Source organism: Arctopsyche grandis, chromosome 9 (assembly GCF_051622035.1).
Source record: "Arctopsyche grandis isolate Sample6627 chromosome 9, ASM5162203v2, whole genome shotgun sequence".
In the NCBI taxonomy this organism is placed as follows: Eukaryota; Metazoa; Arthropoda; class Insecta; order Trichoptera; family Hydropsychidae; genus Arctopsyche; species Arctopsyche grandis.
Genome location: NC_135363.1, coordinates 32,738,390 through 32,762,423, shown reverse-complemented (window position 1 = coordinate 32,762,423; position 24,034 = coordinate 32,738,390). Strand labels below are relative to the sequence as shown.

The 24,034-nt window shown below is 33.5% G+C and overlaps 2 protein-coding genes across 3 annotated transcripts in view; both read left to right on the top strand.

The window, feature by feature from the left end:
- The window catches only part of LOC143916579 (uncharacterized), a 590,438-nt gene that overhangs the window by 411,523 nt on the left and 154,881 nt on the right, over positions 1-24,034 (top strand). The window lies entirely within an intron of this gene.
- LOC143917014 (dual specificity mitogen-activated protein kinase kinase 4-like) lies at positions 1,076-13,834 on the top strand. Of its 2 annotated transcripts, none has more exons than XM_077438375.1 (8): positions 1,076-1,645; positions 3,892-4,135; positions 9,334-9,486; positions 9,571-9,715; positions 9,796-9,965; positions 10,047-10,176; positions 11,490-11,716; positions 11,801-13,834. In XM_077438375.1, the coding sequence occupies exons 1-8, from the start codon at positions 1,510-1,512 to the stop codon at positions 11,958-11,960; spliced, it is 1,365 nt and encodes a 454-aa protein (XP_077294501.1). In that variant the 5' UTR covers positions 1,076-1,509; the 3' UTR covers positions 11,961-13,834. The 2 variants fall into 2 exon arrangements, with proteins under 2 accessions (XP_077294501.1, XP_077294500.1); XM_077438374.1 differs by having other exon boundaries at positions 1,083-1,645; positions 9,571-9,718; positions 11,801-13,762.

Below are 24,034 nucleotides of genomic sequence, written 5' to 3'. Positions count from 1 at the left end.
TTAAACAAGGCTGTATGACGAAAAGAGAGATAATTTCACCGCATGCCACTGATATATATATATTATATATACATAGTACCGTTTACCATGCACCCTTTTTTTATCTTTCGACTTAAGATCTTTCGATTTTCGATCTTTGCCTTCCGATATTTGCTTTTTCGACCTTTTCACTTTCGGTCCCATGAGGTAGACGGATTTGGCATTAGAAGGAGAAATTTAAAAAAAAATGTATTTAAAATAATAAAAAAGGGGACGCGACAATTGGTGCAAGTCCAAAAGGTTCAACGACAAAATGTACCCGAAAATTAGTGCACTGACAAAATGTACCCGCGACAAAATGTTCACGCGACAAAATGTCCACGGAAATAATGTTCAAGCGACAAAATGTTCAAAAATTCTAAATTTTCCTATTTTAATGGAAAAAGTAACTTTTTATTGTATTATATTTATCGATGTATATGGTACTTTTTATCGTATAGATCGCGGATGTTATTAAATTAGTATAAATTACAGGTGTTCTCAAACGCACCAACATATTCTTATTTAAATTGAAGAATTACATTTTAAGCGAATGTCATTGTGACTCATTGAATATCATTTTAAGATGTCATTGAATTAGTTTAAATGTTAGGGGTTCTTAGCTGTATCCAATATTTACTTATTTAAATTGAAAAAAAAAACTTTCTAAACGTATGAATTGCACATTACATTGAATTAGTTTATATGGCAGGGCTTCTCAACCGTCTCCAAAATTTTCTTTATTTCAAATGAATAATTTACTTTTTATCGTATACAAAGCGGGCGTTATTAAATTAGTGTAAATGACAGGTGTTCTCAACCGTATCCAATATTTACTTATTTAAATTGAAAAATAATAATAATTTATAATTAACTTTAAAAATTTAGGATTTTTGAACATTTTGTCGCTTGAACATTATTTCCGTGGACATTTTGTCGCGTGAAAATTTTGTCGCGGGTACATTTTGTCAGTGCACTAATTTTTGGGTACATTTTGTCGTTGAACCTTTTGGACTTGCACCAATTGTCGTGTAACCAATAAAAAAGAAATAAGTGATGGCTGGCAAAGGCGGTGTTAGGGGCGATGCGCGTGTGCGTGCGGGAGTGTGTGTGTGTCGTTGCAGTGGCAGTAGCGGGGGCTGCGGTGGTGAAGTGGCCGATCGGTGGAGACTAAAGCGACCGTTCGTCCATCGTCCATCGTCCATCGGCAAACGCCAGACGTCAGTCTTCAGTGTTCGTGTCGCGTCGGTTTCGGTCGGCTGCCGCTCTTCGCAAACATGTCGCGCTTCTGAGGGTCTCGACAGGAGACGACCCCCGACAATCCCGCGCTCGACACCCACCCGCCCACCCCACCCCACCCCACCCTACCCACTCCCATTGCGAGAGTCGCTTCGCGCCCCTCGCTCCGGCCAGCGACGCCCCTCTCCCGCCCCACCCCCACCCACCCCACCTCACCCCACCCCACTCCACCCCGCCCGCTTCGCAGCGGCCATGGCTGACGGACAAGGACAGGGCCAGGGCCAAGGCCAGGGACATGGACACGGACACGGACATGGACATGGCCACTCGCACCCGCACTCGCACTCGCATTCGCATTCACATTCACACTCGCATTCTTCAGACCAAGGTATGCGCGTCTCTGAACCTCTGTCTCCCCCCCCACTCCCCCCTTCAACACGCCCCCCCTCGATCGATCGCCGGCTGTCAAATGTCAAAACACCGGACACACCCCCTCTCCATCTCCATCTCTATCTCTATCTCTTTCCCTCTCCATTCATTCGTTCTCACTGTACTATGTTCCTGTCACAGATCGATGACTTTTGCACAACATCTCTATATCTACCTACCGGTCGAAACAATTACCACGATTAGTAGAGGCAGGTGTTTCGGACCCGCGAATAAAACTAGTGATACTACTCATCTTCGATCGGCGAATGGAAATTAAATGAAAACCATGAAAAAAAAATCTTCATTTGTTTTTTTTATTAAATTTATATTTGAATCGAAAAAAATAATGTTATTTATCGACCGACCAATAACAAGCGTCTTTGACCAGTGCAGCCAATCAGAGACGACTTTTTTATTACAGTGTAAAACATTGTCTCGATTGTGCGCTGGGTTTTATTTATTGCACAAGCGCAGGTGGAAAGAAGATCTTGGTGTCTGAATTTTTTGAATAATTTTCAATATTGTTGGCAAAATTTAACATTTAATTTGCTCAGGTGTAACAGAGCAAACTTCATCTATCGATACTTCTATATATGTATGTATGTAAGGCTAGAAGATTGGTCTAAAGGTGGACAAAAAAGATGCTAGAATAGTACTCGAGAGAATGTAAAAAGGTAACATCAAGACTGCAACGAAGATGGATAGACGAAATTGGGAAAGCACCGGAATTACAGTGCTGGGAATTTTCGATCTCAAGATCCCGGTGCTAGCACTGGGAAATTTAATGTATAAGAAAAAATTGTTCAGTTACATATCTATTAAAAAAAAAACTGACTTCCTCTATGTCGTTGTCTATTATTTCTATATCTCGCTCTGAAGTATCATCTAACGATTTGAACATGCTAACAACCATGTTTATTATTGATGATTTATTTAGCTCAAAACAATGGATCATGTTCGATCTTGAATAGGTCTCATAAAAAGAAAAAATTCAATATGTGCTTCAAATATCATTTCAGTTGGGCACAAAATCTGCGACACTATTCTGGCCGTTCATACCATTTCGTGGAAATGGCGAGCCGGCGTCGAAACGCTCAGAGCAAACAAATGGACTCTGACTCATTATTTATTATATAATGTTTTTTCCTATTATTTTTAAATAAATTTCTGCCAGCACCGTAATCCCTGTATTCATAGTAGTTTAAGTACTGGGATTTGCGGTACCAGAAAAAACTGGGATCCCGGGATTGGAAGCCTTAGTTGATATGAATGAGAGTTGCGCAAAACAGAGACGAAAGTGGAAATGTGTTGGAAAGATCTTCATCCAGTGGTGGATGGTGAATGGTTGTAGATGATGATGAGATGAAGTAAAAAATGTAAAAACATATGACCACACTCCGAAAAAAACAAATAAATAACATAAAATGATTGCAGAATTCTTGGAAATTAGATTTTTAATAAATTATTTAAAATAAATTTATTTTTGCAACTTTAATCTTTTCATGTTAATATAATCTTTTCTTTTCATTCGCTTGCTCGATGCTGAGCGTCGTGGTCATTGATGTTATCTTGGATACGATTAATAATCTGCCTCCACTTCTCCGAGTTCTGTGCCAAGTTAAAGGGACGATCCCGTCAGTTCTTTGATTTGGTCAGACCATCTCCTGGAAGACCGTCTTCTTGCTCGCCTTCCCTCCAGCGTTCCGGTGACTACCAGCCTTTCTAGACTCCACATTCTTCCTGGCCATATGGCCAAAGTATGAAAGAAGTCTTTTTCTACATATTATAGAGTCTCTTTGAGACTGCTAACTCTTTGAGGATGGAGATGTTCTGTCTCCAGCACCACATTTCAAATGAATCTAGAATATGTATTATAATATATTACACATATGTGTCGCTTAGTATATAATACATAAAATGAATGATCCAGAGTAGCAACTCGTAGTCCCAGGAATTGAAAAAGTTCAAATATTCAAAAGGACCAATAGAGACCTCATATTTTTAGCATTTAGTAGAAAATACAATGTTTAGGTATTAATTTCATTAAGGAGATTAATTTCAATACTTTGTGATGCAATTTTGAAATACATACAATTAAAAACTAACTAGTTAAGATAATATAAAATGACATAATCTTATCAGTAAGGGGGTTAAAATTTGAAAAATGGTTAAATAATATAATTTGACACGTTATGTTTGTTTCAGGCCACAGTCGTCATACGCCACTTCAGTTAGACTTCCAAACAAATCGCAGAAACATTGAACCCATAACGGATAAACGAAATAAGCTGACTCTGTCCTTCAACCCGGGAGGCGGCGTACCGGTAATCCCGCCACCCGTCAGTGGATTTCAACCGTTTACGGGAAACTCAAATGAAAATCCAAACTCGAGCTCCAGACGCGGCAGGACAAGACCCATACCGGACGTTCTACCCGACGCCAACGCACGGTATATTCTCAATACATTTGTCGTATTCAGTTTTGAATGTGGCCATTTATACATACTGCGTGTACATATATATGCTACAATCAATTCGTGAAAGTGCTCAGTTGATGAAAATGATTTGTTTGTGAGCGGTGCAATTTCACGTAATATGCAAGATTCATTGTTTAGTTCGTGAAATGAGCAAAGCAGAGAGTGGCGCCTCATGTGTTTGTTTTTGGAACTAAACCAAATGATATTTCACCATTTTTAAAATGATATGTTTTAACCACATTGATGTTCATTTCAGTTCACGTTGTCGAAAAGTTTCAATTGAAAATATTTAACGACCCGCTCTCTATGAACGAACAAACCGATTTTTTTATTTAAATAATAATAAACAGTAATGGACGATGGTCGATTTTTAACATAGAGATAAACGCAGAAAAATGTTATAATAATAGAAGGGCTCTTGCGAATAAATAAAATGTGTCAATATTACGAGGTACGTCTCCGTAACTACGCTACAACGCGCGGAATACAATCAGATCAATTTTACTTATAAAAATGTATCCCGTGTTTTTGAATGCATTGTGCAATTTTTAATGATGCACTTGCCCATCTTGTGAATAATATAACATGACGTTGACAATTACTTTTATCGTGTAAAAAATATAAATTTCCATTAATATAAAATATATATACGTATTCCATAAATAAATTAAAAATATAAATATCAACAACCTACGTATTTTATATTAAAATTTTATTCATGTAAATATTTCAAAATACGAAACACCAATTCAAAACTAACAAAAAATAAGTCAAATTCTACCGACCGCTATACGCACGAAAAATGTTGTATTTCTTGACCAAAATGCAATGCGAAACTGAAACGAAATGTAATTGGCCATTACGGGTCGAGTGGGGGGTGGTGAATGCAAAAAATATATTTTTATTTTCTGTTTATGAAAAAAAAACAACATGCATGTATGTAAAATTGAAACTATCCTGATTAACTTAGAAAAAGGAAAATGAAGAAAAAATGCTGCAGGGATTTATTTATTAAAATATATTTTGGACATAGATATTTATTTTTATTCTTTGAATAATTATTTATTAGATATATTTATGTATTATATTGAATTACTAACGAACATGTTTGTGACTAGAGTGACTCATCAATACTCCCAATGAAAAATAAACTAATTTGAGTACATGAGGATCATTAAAGGTTTTAGTTGAGCAGAGTAGGAATCCAAGAGATGTATATGCTTTATTAGTAATTAAGGAAATATGTTCAAAGTAATCGAGTTTATTATTAAGAATTACACTAAGATATCTAATAAAAGAGGATGTATTTAGAATTGAATGGTTTAAATGGTAATTATAAGTGATAATAGATTTATTTATGATAAACATTTTTCAGGATTTAGAAAAAGTTCGTTATTTAAACAATATATAGCAAATCTTCTTGCAGTTTATAAGAATCGTCTATAGTATAAATAGGCTTATAAATTTTTGTGTCATCAGCGTAAATAAGTATAAAAGAGTGTTTAAAGATATATGAAATGTCATTAATATAGAGGAAGAAAAATAAGGGACCTAAATGCGACCCTTGTGGGACTCCAGAGGGAATAGATCTAAGTGAGGATTTGAAACCATTTAGAGTAATTTGATGACGGCTTAACCCATTTGAACCCAGAGCTCGCGTGAAAACACATGTCCCATGTGCCCAGGACTATTTTTTCGTTTATTTTCCAAAATCTTTGAGTTATTTCATGGCAAATATTTTTTATAGGATAGGGATGGATAATTAATTGATTTTTCAACATTTTTAATTTTTTTCAAGGTGGTGTCGTGAACGACCTTTGGGGCTAATGAAACATGTTTTTTAAAATAAAACAAATCACAATGGAGTCACATAATCAGTTATAATAGTTTCTCACTGGTTATTTGTAATTTTATTGTTAAGAAATTTATAAAATTAATTTTAAAAATAACAAACACGCATCTCTTCGATAAAATGATATTTTCAAATCGCATAACATAACACACGTAGGTACATATATTGTGACATATACACATCGTCAACAAAAAAAAGGGTGCACCCTTTTAAAAGAAGAAATGTCATAAACGAGATTTTGGGTTCAAAAGTCGTAAAAACAAAATACATGAAGACAAAATAATTAATTATTATGATACGGTACAAAACATTTGTCATGCAATGGAATTTCACAGTTATCACAAGCGGAAAACGTTTTATTTTTACAGTGTCCACAATTTCTCCTTTTCTGTTTGACCAATATCAAATGTCTTCCAACTTCCTTTTGATTTTGATTAACTTTGCCGGGTCTGAATGGGACCAATTGTTTTCGTTTTTGACCATAACACTTGCACAACGTCTCTGTTACCTGTCTGATAAATCCTAATTTATCAAATTTACAACCAAAACTTTTGCTTAGAATCCAAGCGTTATTCACAGCTACATCGATGTTCCAAAACAGAATAGGCATGTACCATTTTTTCCCTCTAATACTTATGTTATAGTTAGAAATATGGTTATCCATTTGATCAACCCCACCCATATATTTATTATACATATTTATACTAAATGGTTGATTGTTTTCCACCCTACTTTTTTCTTTAACCGAATATCAGTTTCCAGGGGTGGTAATATGTATGTATGTGGAATCCGGAAGTTGAGACTCGTCCCAATTATCAATTTCTTCCCGTATCTCTGCAGTAGTAAAATTGCATTCTCTGGAAAAAAATATGTGTCAATATCCCAAGGAGTCATATACGACTCCGTCGACTTTTGATTTTTTTTTTCAGGAATATGAGATATATAAACGCAATTTCTCTTATGCATATTATACAATAAGTCCTATTGTATTAGAAACATAAAGATATATAAAAAATATGTAAAAATAAAAAACTTACGTATGTTTTCTCTTCGACATATCTGCAAGTCGAAAAGCGCTCGATGTTATTCCCTCAAAACTCCAAAAGGAACTGATTTAATTTCGTGTGACTTTCTTAAAATTCATCACCAACATCTAACCAAGCGTAACGAAAGGTTTTACGGCCGGCCTGAGTGATCCCTTTATTTTACGACGCAAAATTGTAAAATGCCTTGAATGACCGCGCTGGCATACATCGAGTAAGTTCATAACTGACCGCGTGGGTTCAAATGGGTTAAAATGTTCGAGGAGATCCAGTGAAATAGATTTCCTCACATTCCCAGGGACCAAAGTTTATTAAGAAGTAGTATTCTTATTTACTTTGTACATGTTCAAAATACAACGCCTATCGGCGTTTTTGGCCCATGGACTTGTTGGCCAAATGCTGATCGGTTTTGGTCAGCATTTAAAGGGTTGAGGATAACAAAATTATACTTGGAGTATTCTCTTGCTTTGAGTATCCCATGCATTGCATATACGCGATTTTCTATTCTTACTTGGTTAGTCAATTGTGTATACGTACATGCAGTATGTGTAAACAGCCACATCCTCAATGTCATTGTTGACATATCCTCTTTCTATGTGCGAAGATTATCACGATATCAGATTCGTGATAGTTCATATGTATGTATATTATTTTCACATGGTTGAAATTAACCGTAAGATAAGATAAGGTAATTGATAAGATAATTTTAAAATTTTCAGTTTCAACTCAGGCCATCATCGTAATAGATTGAGGTACATTGTGTTGCACTAACGCCGTCTTTCTCATACTAATTGCATCCAGTTGGCATGTTAATCGATGGTTTTTATTTTACTCTATTTTTTGTCTACTGTCTACTGTTATTAATAATCATTGGTTTTATTATAACGACAACGCCAATATGTCGTCTGATTTTTATTTGATCCGAGTGCTGTGCTGTGGTTTGGTTTGTATGATAAACTTAATCTCGCGTTATTTGGTTTTTTTAACACTCTTTCATCGTTTTATTGTACGGCAATTTGTATGAATTTCTCATCAATATTTTTCACTGCGGTTTTTATATTATTGTAAAAGTTTTAAGGATTGCTGTTTTCAATTGAAAAAAAAATTTTATCTGAAGAATCACTGCACGGGTTAAGTTATATGTATTTTCTTTTTTGTGAGGTTCAAAGTCAGGGATATCGTAATATTGGATTTTAACCATTGTAGTAAAGATCAGAAAAATAGAAAATAAATTTATATTCAAATAAATAACCAACTTTAAAATTTTAAGCTTAACCCTTTGAGTGCTGACTCCTTTTTTCTGTTGAAAGCCCGCTGCCTTTTTTCTGTTGAAAGTGTTTAGAAATCCAATAGAAAGCAGGTATAAAAATTGTTGCTAATCCAAACAAACCCTAGATAACTACCGCCGAGGATTTCGAGTTTTGTAAATGTGTGTTTAGACTCTCTTAATATATCTTGCAACAATATCAAATAAACAAAAGAAGTTTATTGATGAATGTATTTTTCCAAAACTAGTTCCGTCTTCTTTATTGTTGTTAAAATGTAATGCTCACAATCTAAATTCCAAGACACAATCTAAAATACTCAGCAATTTTTTTTTTTCAATGCTACCTGGAAAGGCTTAGTGGGTAGTATTCTTGTTTATTTTTTACGTACTCAAAATACAAAGCCTATCGGCGTAATTCAGGGTCATATACATACTTGTTGGCAAAACACCGATTGGCGTTGGTCAGCATTCAAAGGGTTAAACAATGGTTTCCAATTTTTGTACTGTCTTAGACTGTAGAGTTAAAAATTTTCTGAAAAAGTTCGATTGTACATATTTAGCTACAGTAGAGCAAATCCATATAAGTATGTCACAACGTCTATTCCGATGCTTTGCGGTTTTTTTTGAAAAGTTCCGCTTGGCATATCCGAATATGCTAGTGTTTTTATTTATTTATTTTCAACTTGCATCCGTTTGAGCAATGCCTTGAAGAAAACGAGTGTTGGTTTTGTTACCTTTTTTAATTTTGGCCAATGTCAAATTAATTTCTTCTTTGTAGATTTGATTCTATTATATGTACTTAAGAAAAATTTCTGAGCAGAAAGGGTTAAACTTCTAACTACATACTAGAGCAAACTGCGTACATTTTTAGGTTGCATATTGCTCATTCGATCAATCCTTTTTAAATAATAAACTAATTCAAAACTTGGTCATATTGCATTTGCATATATGTATGTAAATTGCAATATCAAATTCTCACCGAAGCAATTACTTTTTTTTTTTAATGCAGGGAACGTCTACGCATGTGCCAGTCAATGAATTCAACGGGCAAACTGCAATTGTCTGATGGCGAGTCTTACGATTTCACCGCTGAGGATTTGCAAGACTTGGGCGAAATTGGACGAGGGGCGTTTGGAGCAGTCAATAAAATGGTCCACCGAAGGCGAGTGTGATTTTGCGTCGAATTGTATCATTTATGTATATAGAAAATAGTATGGAACAAATTGTAATTTTGAAACGTGCGCAGGACCAGCACAGTGATGGCGGTGAAGCGAATACGATCGACCGTCGACGAGAAGGAGCAGAAGCAGCTGTTGATGGATCTGGAGGTGGTGATGCGGAGCAACGACTGTCCGTGCATAGTCCAATTTTACGGAGCGCTGTTCAAGGAGGTAGTGTATCAACATCTCGCACTGTGTTCGTGTTCGTTCTCTATTTTCAAAACACATTATATTACACGACAGTGTTTCAGGGCGATTGCTGGATATGCATGGAGCTGATGGACACGTCCCTGGACAAGTTCTACAAATTCATATACGAAATACTGCAGACGCGAATACCGGAGCCGATCATAGCCAAAATTACCGTAGCCACTGTGAAAGCTTTAAACTACCTCAAGGAAAAATTAAAAATCATTCACAGGTACGCAGTGCAGGTCTCTACTTCAAAGCTAATACATACGTTGTCATGTGTTTGAAATTGATTTTTATTCGTTATTTTCAGAGATGTGAAGCCGTCCAACATCCTATTGGACAGAAGGGGCAACATCAAATTGTGCGATTTTGGAATATCGGGGAAGTTGGTGGATTCCATTGCTAGAACGAAAGACGCTGGATGCCGACCCTATATGGCGGTTACTATCTTTTATTCTTTGGCCCTTCAGAAAGTTCCCCGAAAATGTAAATAAAATGGGGAACAATTTAAACGTCCGTTTTATAAAATAAATGTGCATTTAAAAAAATTTTTGTGCATTAAAAAAAGTTTCTGTACATTACTAAATGATTGCATTAGAATTTTTGCTTTGATCATTGATAAAAATATTTGCTATTTAAAAAGCCGATAAAATGTGTATTAAAATGACCAATGAACTGAATCGAGAAGCTCGGCCGCCTGTGTCAAAAATATTTTTGCTGCCCCCCCCCCCCCCTTTCTATTTTTTTTTTTACCGTTTTCAATAACTTTTTCACCATTTTCAATAACTTTTTCAATGAGTCCTAAGAGTGATACTTTTCGGAGAAATTTGTGAGTAATAAACTTCGTTGATTTTATATTTGTATGTCAGGGGTGCTGAGTATGTGTGTTTTTGCTAACAAAATGTTATCGGAGTGGCGTTCAAATATTGTAAGCTTTGAACTAATTCTAAGAATTGTACGTCGTAAAAAAATTTATTGCACTGAAAACGGTCACTTTTCTTGTTCATGGTCACACCCTTGTATGGGTTTGCATTCGAAAATCGTTTCTCAGTACAAAATTCAAAACAACACAAAAGGCGGCTGTGATAGCAAAACGTGTTGAAAAAAGTGTTATTTTTACGCCTTTTAGATTTTTGTTTCACATCTAGTTATAATGAAAAGGGACCTGAGAATTTTTTTTGATTCGTGGACGGCCGCCGTGTGATTTGCACAATTCGCACATATGGACGGTGCGGTGCGGCTCTGAATACGAACTAACCAGACATTATGCAATACGACCTTCATAATTCACAAGAGACTGTATGAAATCAGTTGTCAATTCCAGATTTGAGGCATCATTCATATTCATATGTAATACACAAACAAAAGTAAATACTGTTGACAGTTGTCAATAGCGGAAGACTGCAACGTTGCCGCTTTTTGTATCTATTCTAATGCTAAAATGTATTTTTCCAATGATCGTTTCATATTTTTTAATGCTCACTTTGTGAGGTGCCAAAATATTTTATTTGATGCACAATGCGAGATTGTTTAATGCACAAAAATTTTTTTTAAGATACAAAGTATTTTTCTCAATTTATCCCAAATCACACCCAATAAAATGACACCAAGTTGAATTGAATGTTCCATTTAAATTAAAGCAATATGAAAGATTCGGTTTAGATGATACGAATTACAACCACATTCCGAGACCTTTTTGAATTTTGTATGTTTGATATTTTTTACTATTTTCGATTTATTTTGTTATCTTTAGCCTGAACGAATCGACCCACAAAGAGTTCCCGGATACGATGTAAGGTCAGACGTATGGTCTTTGGGCATCACATTGATGGAAGTCGCCACTGGAAGGTTTCCCTATCCTCGTTGGGCGTCCGTATTCGAGCAGCTGTCCCAAGTGGTCCAAGGCGATCCTCCCCGTCTAACGCCTCGAGATAACGGCAACTGCTTTTCGCCTGAATTCGTCAACTTCGTTAACACTTGGTGAAACTATGTTGCATTCTAAATTATGTACACGAGTGTGAATATCTACGATTTTGTATATTTATTGTTGTCTTTTTGTTACAGTTTGATAAAAGAAGAAGATCAGAGGCCAAAGTATAACAAGTTGTTAGAGCATCCGTTTATTAGGGGCGGCGAGAGGGCGAGTCCGGACGTGGCGGCTTATGTGGCCAAAATCTTAGATTCAATGTCCGTATATCAACCCATAGATCCCATGCTAAGTTAAATTATCACTTACACACACACACACGCTCCTGCTGATAGAAAATGCGTTCTTGTCATTAAGTAATTTGATAATAATAAATACGTCTTGGTATAATGGTTACTTACGATGTGTGCGATGTTTACAATTAGACGTTTGTTAAATAAAATTTTTTTACCTTCTTGTTGACTGACTGTAAGTTCTGTATTTGATTAGTGAAATTTGTGCATTTTTTTATTATTATTTTTAAGTGCTCTGAAATGGTTAAAAAATTGTCTCCAATCCAAAAGTTTTGTGTTTCAATTTAGTCTTTTGGTTTACACTTGCAGTTTGGTCTTTTTTTAAAAATATACATATAATACGTACGAGATTTTCAGCACAGCTCAACAGTTTCGTAGTGAAATCTTGAAATATAAGCAGTATCGACTTAATTTCTATGCGTATGTTGATAATTTTGTTAAAACAGAATCGTTGAATCAGTCAAAGTTGTGTCGGCTTCCATTTCAAACGATTTAGTTGATTTAATTTGTTTTCATGGGTAGTCTGAATATAATGAAATAAAAACTTAAATATAATAAACTAGAGAATAGTAAATAATTGAATAAGTTCCTTGTTTGTATAAAAAGCTGTCAGTAGGTGAAATTTGATCCAATTTATTATTCTTTCTGTTTCGTTACGTTTTTTTTAGCGATAAAATCACCTATGGACGCACATTCCTAAATCTTTCGACAACGCCATTAAGGCTTATATTTACATAAGTAGTCGTTTTATTAAAAAAAAAAAAAAAAATTAATAATTAATCTCTTTAGCTCACGAGAGTGTGGACACCTTAATCGATAATAATACAATTTAACTGGAACAACAGCAAATGAAATGTATCCACGTGTATTACAGTTATTACTGCATGATAATAATCTGAAAATTAAAATTACATAGATCGTTGACGTTAATTTGTGATATATATTTACTTTATTATTGAATATTGTAGAGACGTAGAGAAAGTCTTTGTGTGAATTTCTACTTATTATACATACTTATAATGCTCATCGTTTCTACATATTTTTTTTCTCTTCTTTTTATTATTATTTTGCCAGGTAACTTGAAAGCAATATATTGCGAGAGTAAAATTAATAATACGTACTAGATTTCATGCCATTTTAGAAATATGTTAGATTAATATTGAAATCAAGTATCATATAGCCATTTTTAATGTCGACAAAAAAGTCTATTTTAATTTGGATGGCAAAAACAATATTACAATTACATATGAATTTAATTACGCGTGTAAACAAATGCAGTGGATTCTTTATAGTGGAAATAGCGGCAACCAAACCGCCTATGCAAATGTTTTTTTCTTTCTTTTTTTTTTTTTTTTGAATAGGGGGACTTGTTTGTTGTGTGAAATTTATATTTGCGTCGAATTTTATTGAGTGATCTAATGGTTATGCAGGAAATGGTACCAAAGGAAGGAGGCCGGTTGAAATTTATGTGGTTTTTTGACTTTGAATGCAGTGTAACGGTTGTTTGATGACTTGTGTGGGATGTGGCGCCGTCTTGTTGAAACCAGAATTCATTTACATCCATTTCCTTTTAATAAAAACTTCCGATGCAGCCATTTAAATGGTCACTGGTTACATGTGAAACTCGACGCAAGTGGTGAAATTGGTCGGCGTTCAAATTTGGCTACCCTAATCAAACTTGACCGAATTCAGCAGACTTAAAGCGTGTGCTAAACCACTGAATGGATCAATTTGTCGTGAAATTGGTGCTGTTATTTATATCGGGCGGCTGAATTCGGTTTTGTGACTGATCTTTCTTACTTAATCAAAAAAATAATAATAAAAATCTAATCAAATTGCATTTTTTATCATATATAACAAAGTGCAATAGTCCATAGCAATAAATAAAATTGTATAAAAATTCTGTGCCTTAATCTGAGGCAATTAATAAGATTCCACTGTATATTTTGAGCATTTTTGCCCATAGGTATATGTATACATTTACCACATGCGCATATGTATAAATAAAAATATATATATATTATGCAATGCAGCCAATTTTGTATTCGTATATACATACACGTATATATATAATATATCATATAATTTTTTTTACACGTAATGGTTTTAAAAAAAAGATCGCTTTTCAATATGAGCTTCTAATTGGTATTTGAAAATAAATGGAAATGTTCAAAATGTTTTGTATAAAATGAATTGTTAAATATAAATTTTTGTAAATATCGCTTATAGACACACCAAACGGTGTGTAATTTTGTGATTTTAATTATTATTTATTTTATGTATTAAAGATTCTTTTATATTTACATATATACATTATTATTTTAATCTGCTTTGTAAACATTCTGTTCGTTGAAATATCTAAAGCAATTCTGAGCTGTCGTCCCATGATATTTTAATCGACAGCTTCTCTAAAAGGATAAAAACCTTTAACAACGTCAATCTGTTTGTGAAAGACTAATAAAGGTATAGAATATATGTAATAGTTTAGCAAATTGAAGTGAAAAAATTGCTTACAATTTTTGTGGCATTTTATATTTACGTATCTGTAATATATACATATACAGCGTATTTACTTTATTTTTACACGATTAATGAATTTTATCATACGTAAAAATGCTTGATTTAGATAATTGCGTCGATTCGACGGTCGCCTCACTCTGCATGACCCGATTTGAAATATCGGACGAAGGTGTGAGTTTAATTTGCGATTTAGTCATTTGTATATATAAATATATTATAAAGTGCATAGTAAAAAATTGAATGAAAAAGTGGAAGAAAAAATAAGTCTTATGAGTTAATCTCGTTGTACAACATAAGATGTAAATATATTCCTATACATATAAATATATGATATATATTAGAAAAAGTGCAAAAATACTTATTAGAGTTTGTATGAATCGTGGTACCCTTAACTTGTAAGTTCAGATCCATTGATTTAAATGAACATTTGTACAGTATTTGTTACAATGTTGTTTATATTGTTCCTTTCACTTGTGTACTACTGCCTGTGCTTATTACGGCTTGGTTGAAGAATTTTTGAGAATTGTGTCATTGATACCGTTTTATTTTGGTTTTTTTTTTATTATTATTTTATTTTATATTACATGAGAATAGAAAATGTTACAATATTTGAGAATAAAATTCTTCTAAAAGCATATCTTTTCTGTATTTATTCGTGTAGTGATTTCAAGTGTCAATTAAATTCATACAGGATGCACGTCACGACATCTAACATAACATTGTTTTTGAAAAGCTCAATAACTTCTGCTTAGCATATCTGAATATGCTAAAGTAAGTTTATCATAGGGGGGGGATTTAACATACAAAAATATCAGATTCTGCGAATTTGTTAAATAAAACAATAGGGCGCATTAATTATTCTCAATTGGTGTACCGTCATGGGTATGTAAGGGTCTTCTATTAAGAAAAAGCAATAATGATGAAATAAGATGTATGTAAATCGACGGTTCCGGGATAAATGCACAATAGTACTGCAGTCTCGAGAAATCCACATTTTAAAAGGCGCTCAAGAAAAACGCACGCAGTAGAACTCCACAAAAAATGGTCAAAGGAGGTATTTATGTGTTATCCGACAGAGCTGACCCACTTTTTAGTGGAATTGTATTGCGTGAGCTCTTCTTGAGCGCTTTTGAAAGTTTAGATGTCTATTGTGTGCATTATTCCGATCATCATTTGCAGTCTTCCCATACACCAATTTGGTTTCTATATAAATATATAAGTTTCCTATATACTTATGTACATATGTATTTGTAAACTGCCCAATGGAATAGAATTCGTAAAATACTAATTCACCTTTATCGAGCCTCGGCTCCCTTTTCTGATAGCTACATATATATGATACTGTAATCGTATTTACTAAAAAGCTTTGTTATTTTATACATATTTTGTATCCTATTGTTGTGTTCTATGAAGTTACAATACTTGACGATTTGGATTTTCTGTAATGCTATGTAGATAACATTGTTTTTTCATGAGAGTAAATAAATAAATGAATTCAATTTATGTTACCTATTTATATTTGGTGTATTTATTTATTACAAATTTTCCTTGTAGACATTACCCATTCACTCCAAAGTGTTGCTAAAGTTAAACATGCATGTATAATATATTAATTAAACACAATAAAAATGAAAATAAAAGATGAAAACAAAAGTAAAAAAACTTCTATAATCCCAAATTAAAAAAAAAACTTAACCAATTTTAGATTAAACTTTTAAAATGAAGCCATCAAATGGTCATTATTAAAATAAACTTTTAACCGCTTAGCTGCCCAAAGCGCCTTAAGGCGCAAACAGCCGTATCTATTATACGCTCAGCGCGTCGGCTGGGCGTCTAAGTGGTTAACAATACATATACATATGCATGTATAACATAGCAAATTCATTTCTAAGCAACTGTTATATGAAACATAAACAATGATGATAAATACATGTAGGGTTGGAATTGAACGAAAGGCTGATGTATCGGCTATGGCTGAGAAAGGGTATGCTACGACTGATTGTGAGAGGGGGATGAAAAGAGGTAGAGATGTAACGGTTAGTCGCAGTTGCACCTGTGCTCCGCGCGGTTGGTCGCTAAGCTTCCGCACGTATCATCTTAATAAACAACATGACTGAAAACGCACGTGTTTGGTCTTCACCTCAACTGCCTCATCCTAACCGTGGTCCTGAACAGCGTCATATGTCAGGATTCTCTACAGCATCCATATGTTAATAAAGATTAACCACAAAGTTTAAAAATTAAGGTGAAATTTTATTTATGTTGTATATATTGAACAATGAAAAGTGACATCTATTGATGTTTTCTTGAAAACAAGTACACGTGCATTATTTTCAATGAAAACTACATAGGTGATTTTTTGGTTAACGTATTATTCCTCACTGGAATAAAATAGAGGCAAACATGCAAAGAAGCGGACACAGAAACATACTAATATGTGCTATAAAAATACTAATACTATATGCTATAAAAATCTACATTCATAAAATTGAATATTGTAACGAACGGTTTTACGCGCGCTTATCTGATCTCGCGGTGGGAGGTCCAGAGGGCGTTTACTCCGTTCTTCTTCTAAGGGTCGGGTTATATGGAAACGTGGACTAACCTTGGGATACAGTTATATATAGTCGGGGAGGTTCCTGACTGCAAATCGTCTCGTTGATAACAGCTTCCTCGTGGTCGGGAAGCTGGCTCTGCGGTCCTCTGGTCGGTCGGTCCTCTCACGGCTTCTGTTTCTCCGGAAACGGCGTGAGGAATACAGGGGACGTTGTGCTGGAACTCAGGGGAGGGAGTGATGCTGCACTCGACCTCACAGCGGCTCTTCAGCAAAATGGCGGATCTCTGGGCCTCGTCTCCCCGTGGAGACGTGCACAGGAGAGATCTTTCTTCCTCGGTGGATGGCGGGTGAGAGAGGGTCGCTCTACATGCGCGCGCGCCTATAAGGCTTTTTCCTGTGTGGCCACTCGAAATAAAGGGCGAGTGTTGCCCTATGAGACTATGGGGAGAACGTTGCGTTACATCATCTGTTTGTCTGTCCGTCTCGTATAGGCTCCTAAATCACTCAACCGATTACGATGGAACTTTAAGGATTTGTTTTATGCATGTCCGGGAAGATTACTGTGGAAAAAAACGGGAAAAAACCTCAATAATAATATTCGTAATTACGATTTTACCGACGCGAAAGTATGAAGCGCCATTGTGTAGTCAAGGAAATGTGTTTGTTGGAAAACACGTTAACAGGTTGGTTTATGACGACACGGCGTTGAAGAGACGTTACTCCATGGCGTTGAGCTCCAACCATCACTTTGAAACGGGAATGTGTTATTGTGGCATTACAACGCATGCCGGGTTCAGCTAGTATAAAATAAAAATACTAATACGTACTCAAAAATATGTGCACATTGAAAATTTGAACAGTTTAAAAAAGCTTTTAAAAACTTACTTGATGCATTGTTATTTTTGTATGCACCTTTATCTGAAAATGTAAGTACAGACTATTCCAACAAGAAATGGTATTTCACGATCATTTCGTTCTCAACTTTCGAGGAGTCGAGTTGTTGGTTTCGATACTTTATCATAGCTAAAATAGTTAAAAACAGTTTTTATACTATAATTGGTTGTTCATAATAGCAAATTTTTTTCGTATGAGAAAAATAATAATATTGACAAAATTTTGATGAAAAATGAAAATTCAATTTTGTTCTTTTATTTATAAATAATAATTCAAATATTCAGTGTCATTGCAATTCAATCAAACACGTATAGTCATTAACATAAGTAATGATTGTTATATATATTTTAATAAAGTGAGAATCGGGGTTGGAGGGGCCTCGTCAGAGAAATGTTATAACAATTGAAGTGCCTTTACGGATAAATAAATTGTGTCGATAAAACGCGATACGTCTCTATACCTACGCTACAACGCACGGAATATAATCAGGGTCATCACATATTCACTACAGAAATTAAAGTTTTATTTTGATATAGATGTATTTACAATTTGAGTATATGGCGGTGTCTCCGTTTCTTTTCTCAGTTGACGGATTATTTTTATCCACTTTTTTGTATTTGTCTGTTCTTGGGAACTCTTAAATTAACGTGTAATGTATAGTTTCAACAAAAATATGTATAATATAAAATGAACGATGTTTATATTAATTAAACTTAAATAATTGGTTATTGTAATATAATTGAGTATTCGGCGCCACCAAGAGAAATGTTTTTACATTTGTTTAAAAATAATTTTTACATTTCTCTGGTGCCACCCCTGAAATTTTATGTAGAATGCGGGCGATCGCCATGACACTTTTAAAAACTGTCAAACTACTATGTTAATAGAATAATATGTTACTTAAATGATCAATTTACTTATGAAAATGTATCCCATGTTGTTTATTGTGTGTTTTTGAATGCATTGCGCAATTTTTAACGATGCACTTGCCCATCATCATCGGTATGAGAAAGATATTTTCTATGTTTGTATCTTCGTATTTTTTTTAAAAATCAACCGTTAAATTAGCACGCTGGACTCTTTTCGTGTAAAAAGGAGGCGATTTTATAGATGTTTAGTGGCTCCTAGCTCCTATAAAAAATAGCTAATCAAAAAAATAAAAAGATAGAAACATGGCTATGGTAGATATCCATAGCATATTAAAAAATAATTTGTCTAGTGCCATAATTGAGGAAGGGAGAAGTGTAATACGTTTGTATGGACAAGAAGCTGGTGTCCAGCCCTCTTAATAGTCAATATAATACGTGTGTATTGGCTATTATAATATGTAAAACATCCAATACAACCGTTGGATCACGTGCTATTTTCCTGTATACAAAACAAATTTTCCAACTTTTCCTGTCTACATACATAATATGTAGGCAGGAAACTTCATACATAATGAAAATTATGTATGAAGAATTTGAATGAACGTCAACAAATCCCAATTTAATCGACGATAACGTAGATATGTAGATCAAAGCGATTCGCATTCATTTCGATCGTGCAAATATACTATTTGAGGCTGAATCGCGTAATTTTATTTTATTTTTTGGCGAAAATGACGCCACAACTGTCAGTATAAAATGTAGCTTATCTGCTTCGAGGACAGCATTTGTTCGAGTGCTTCCAATCGGTCAACTCGTCCGAGTCAATTGATCACTCAACATGGCTTTCATCATCATTTTCTTTTCGATGTTGCTGTTGAAAGTGTTGTTTTTGTGCTTTTCGTTGATTTTCACGAGGAAGCTCAACGCAGAACAGAATAATAGTTCACCCGAAGTTAAAATTACGCACTTTTGATACGGTCTATTCTGCATATATATTTTATGTGATATTATTTTACGAACTATTGAACGAGCTTCGTCTATTTATTTATTTATTTATTTCATGCGAAGGGTTGATGATCTCTCGTCGTCTGCATGGGGCAAGTTAAATGTAAGTTGTGCTTGTATTTATTATATGTAATGTTGCCCAATCCGTTGCGTAAAACGAAAGTGTGCAAATTTGCAATCGATACACAATGAATTTGTCGTCGTTCAATGACCTATAACAATTCTTGATTTTCAAAAAAAATAAATAAACAATCGTTTGGAAATAAATACATGTACCTATGTACATATAATACTTTTAACGTATTCGAAAAACATGACTACATTCAATATATTCAGTACTTTAACGACGATTTATAACAATACGATGACGAATAACAGTTTTTCACGGTTCGATAATGATCTGTATTATATATTATATATGTTATTCAAAATTTGCATTCAGTCTACATCAGTAGTTCTCACGCGAAATATTTTTGTAGAGGGAAAAACTTATGTATTTTATAATTTCGAAAACAATATGTTGTATAATATCAGGAGATTAACGATAAAAATGACCGATCAATCTAATATAATAAAGAAGATTTAGTCTTATCAGATTTTATCTTTCTGTTAAGAGCTAAAATATATACGCATCAAATGATAAATTCCTGTGATTAAAAATACAATTTTTCCTCATTTTGAGTTACAACATAAAAAACCATACAATTATATATTAATATTTGAATCACAATGAAGTAATGCATTTATTGAAAAATCAAATACATATTTCCCACCAAGCTAACAACTGTTACAATGATTCTTAGCGTTATATTGTATAATAGTAGAAGGCTATAAATAATGATATTTAAATAATATGGGTAATGACAGGCCTTGTAAAAAATGTCAATCTAATGAAAATTTATTTTTTCACACGAGCTATGCATCGAAGTACAAATACTAATGTTTATTTGTATTGAATATGCTTAAAAATGTGATGATAACGATTCAGGCATTCGTCATTAACGAGCATGCGAATGACAAATGTACATATTATACATTGCTTATTTTTTTCAGATGTCTGTTTAATGGTGGCCGAATGGTACAATATGAAGAGACGTACATGCGAGCGCTGTTTTGTTGATTACAAAACATTAAAAAAGTCATCAAATTATCATTTCCACGATCGATCAACATAAGAATATAATGGCGTGTGATTTGATTGTAATCTCGCATTGTGCATCATGTGTTAATAAATAATAATTTAAAGTAAATTTGTCGTATTACTTATCGTTGTTGAATCGTGTCAATGGCATGTAGTAGTGTAGTGGTGTGAATTTGTTTGAACAAGTGTAAACATTTCATGGAAAATAATGATTTAATCGATTTTAATACAGTGTAAATAAGTACCTATGTTTTATTAAAAATTATAATTTTTTCAATACGTATTAAAATTTTGTGGATAAATGTACTTGTATGTATGTGTACTGGGGGTGATAGCCCCCTAAATTAAAAATAATATATAATTATGAGAATAATAGTGTGAGAATTTTTTATTCATTCCCAAATATTGAATATTGCTCTGGTACTTTTTGACCTAAAAGGAGTCATGCAAAATGTAAAGAATGTATTTTTCTGAAATTTTATGGTTTGCCTTTTTTAAATCCCGAAGAAAACTCTAATCTAATATACAATTTCGAAAGATAATTTGTATATAGGCATATTTGATTATTTGATTTTTAAATGCTTTTTATTATTACGAAATTATGTTCACAATACATCTATTTTAATAGCTACTGATCTACTGATCATTTTCTATTTTACAATTTAATTTAATTTGGTTAGTAATCATAGTATTATATTATTCTAATGTTAATGTACAGCATAATAGGAAAAAGAGCTCAAAAACCTATTTACATTGTATATATGCATATATGTATGTAACATTGGTTGGGTATTCGTAAACAACACATTCGATTCTGGTATACATATAATTTCGAAAGAGATTTGGTATATATGTTTGTTTTTTCGTGACAGTTAATTTAATAAAAAAACAAATGAATATTCAAATAAATTTATATAAAATAAAACTATTCAAATAAATTTATATAAAATAAAACTATTCAAATAAATTTAATAAAATGTTTACTATTAGATTAGTCACTAGTCTAGTCTAATATATAATTTCGAAAGAGACATTGTAAGTTTGTAAGTATTTTTGGTTGGGAATCAAAAACAAGTCAGTTTCTATGGCGACGATTCGATTGGTTGAATATTATTTTTTTCGATTCAAATAAATTTAATAAAACAACAAATGAATATTTACTATTAGATTCGCCATGTTTAAGCTGTTTATATTACAGATACTGAGCGAAGCCGGGTAAAACAACTACTCTAATATATAATTTCGAAAGAGACTTTGTATGTATGTAAGTTTTGGTTCGTAGAATCAAGAAAAAACTTGTATATATATTGTTTTATATCAATATTTCCTCTAGGAAAATAGTGCCACGAGCATTTAGCGCCATCTATTGAAAATTAATTTTTCTATTGCTCTTTTATATCTAATTAGTTGTTTTACCCGGCTTCGCCCAGTATTTGTAATATAAACAGCGTAAACATGGCGAATCTAATAGTAAATATTCATTAGTTTATTTATTAAATTTATTTGAACTATATATACATATAATGTATATATGTAAGTTTTGGTTCGTAGAATCAAGAAAAAACCTGTATATACATACATATATTGTTTGCTATCAAAAAGATCTCGCGCACGTCACTAAAATCTCGATCACGGAACAATTGGCACCCGAAAATTCCATCCATCGAGATTTGCCACGTGAAATATAATACTAACGAGAAACCGCGTGCCATATAATACGTTTTCGTGATTTTCGTGGCAAAGATTGTCATTTTCGCCATCGCAATGTGCGAAATAATCCATTTACCATATATATTACATACTAGCCCCGGCCCCAAGGGTTATATCATTCTCCTCATTTTTTTCAAACACTACATTTTATAAAAGGTACAAGTATGTAGAAGAACATTTTTAGAGAAAAAAGAAAACAAAAAGGGTTCGCTTATGTTTTACCCCCCTCTTGAAAAAAATCCTGACTATAGCCGTGGTTCGGTATAGTGATAAGTGATAGAAAATGAAACACACGTGTGAAGGGTATAATTTTATGTAGTAGTTAACATATCAGAGCGAGTAATAGCAATGAAAAATAGACGAAAGATAGAAAGGAAAAGTGTTGGAATGATACTCAAGAGAGCGCAAAATAACATAAGGTGAATGAACCCTAGTGATAGGGTTCATTGTTTGAGAATCGAAAGAGTGCAGAAAAGGTTTGTCAGATATGCTTACATGGTTGTTTATGGTCGCTATCCCTGGCTCTATCCAAGTGCCTATCTACTGGGAGCACTAGGCTATGATTCCCTATAGTCACAGCGTACAGTATATCTGGGGAAACATTTTTATAAACTTCTGATTGAACTTCAATGAGTTGAACTTCAATGTTCCCAGCAAATTCAGATCTACTAGATACCGCGAATTGTTATTCTCACCTGAGGCACGTACCAATTTAATGTTTTCGTCCCCTGCCGCCAGGAGCATCAAGCTCCTCAACCGGATTTCTATAAGATTGGATTTGTTTAATCAAAAATATACTGATCCGGTTGTTTAGTTTTAGTTTATGGTATTGTTAAGTATGAGATCATAGCACTTTATAACATGTTATATTTTTTATATTTCATATTTTTATATTTCATATTTTTTATATTTTTATGTTTCATATTTTTATATTTTTATATTTTTTATATTTTTATATTTCATATTTTTATACTTTAATATTTTATATTTGTTTTTAATTAATGTATTTGCATTTTATTGTATAATTTTCTTTTTATGTAGCCATAGTGACGACTTGGAGCTAATTTGTCACTATGTTTAGCACCGAGAGGCTACCGGGTTCGATCCCGTGCTAATTTTTAATGTTGCTGGTCAGACTTGGATATTTGTGACCAATTTATCTGATTTCATTGTTGAAACGGTTCCTCCACTAAAAATTGTCAAAAGCCATCATACCCGCTATATCACGAATACCTGAATTTGATTTATGTATAATATGTAAAAATTTATGTACAAGTTTAAATCCATAGATGTCTCTATGGATTAAATCATTAATTAATTAATTGTCAATTTTGTGTTAATAAAAAATGCTGCAATGTTTATAATTAATTGTCTAGGAAGGC

What these genes read in the sequence shown, in the direction of transcription:
- LOC143917014 (XM_077438374.1), top strand. Translation starts at nt 1,510, where the DNA reads ATGGCTGACGGACAAGGACAGGGCCAGGGCCAAGGCCAGGGACATGGA. An exon ending in CTACCCGACGCCAACGCACG is followed by an intron (nt 4,136 to 9,333) that starts GTATATTCTCAA and finishes TTTTTAATGCAG; the next exon opens with GGAACGTCTACGCATGTGCC. An exon ending in AAATTAAAAATCATTCACAG is followed by an intron (nt 9,966 to 10,046) that starts GTACGCAGTGCA and finishes CGTTATTTTCAG; the next exon opens with AGATGTGAAGCCGTCCAACA.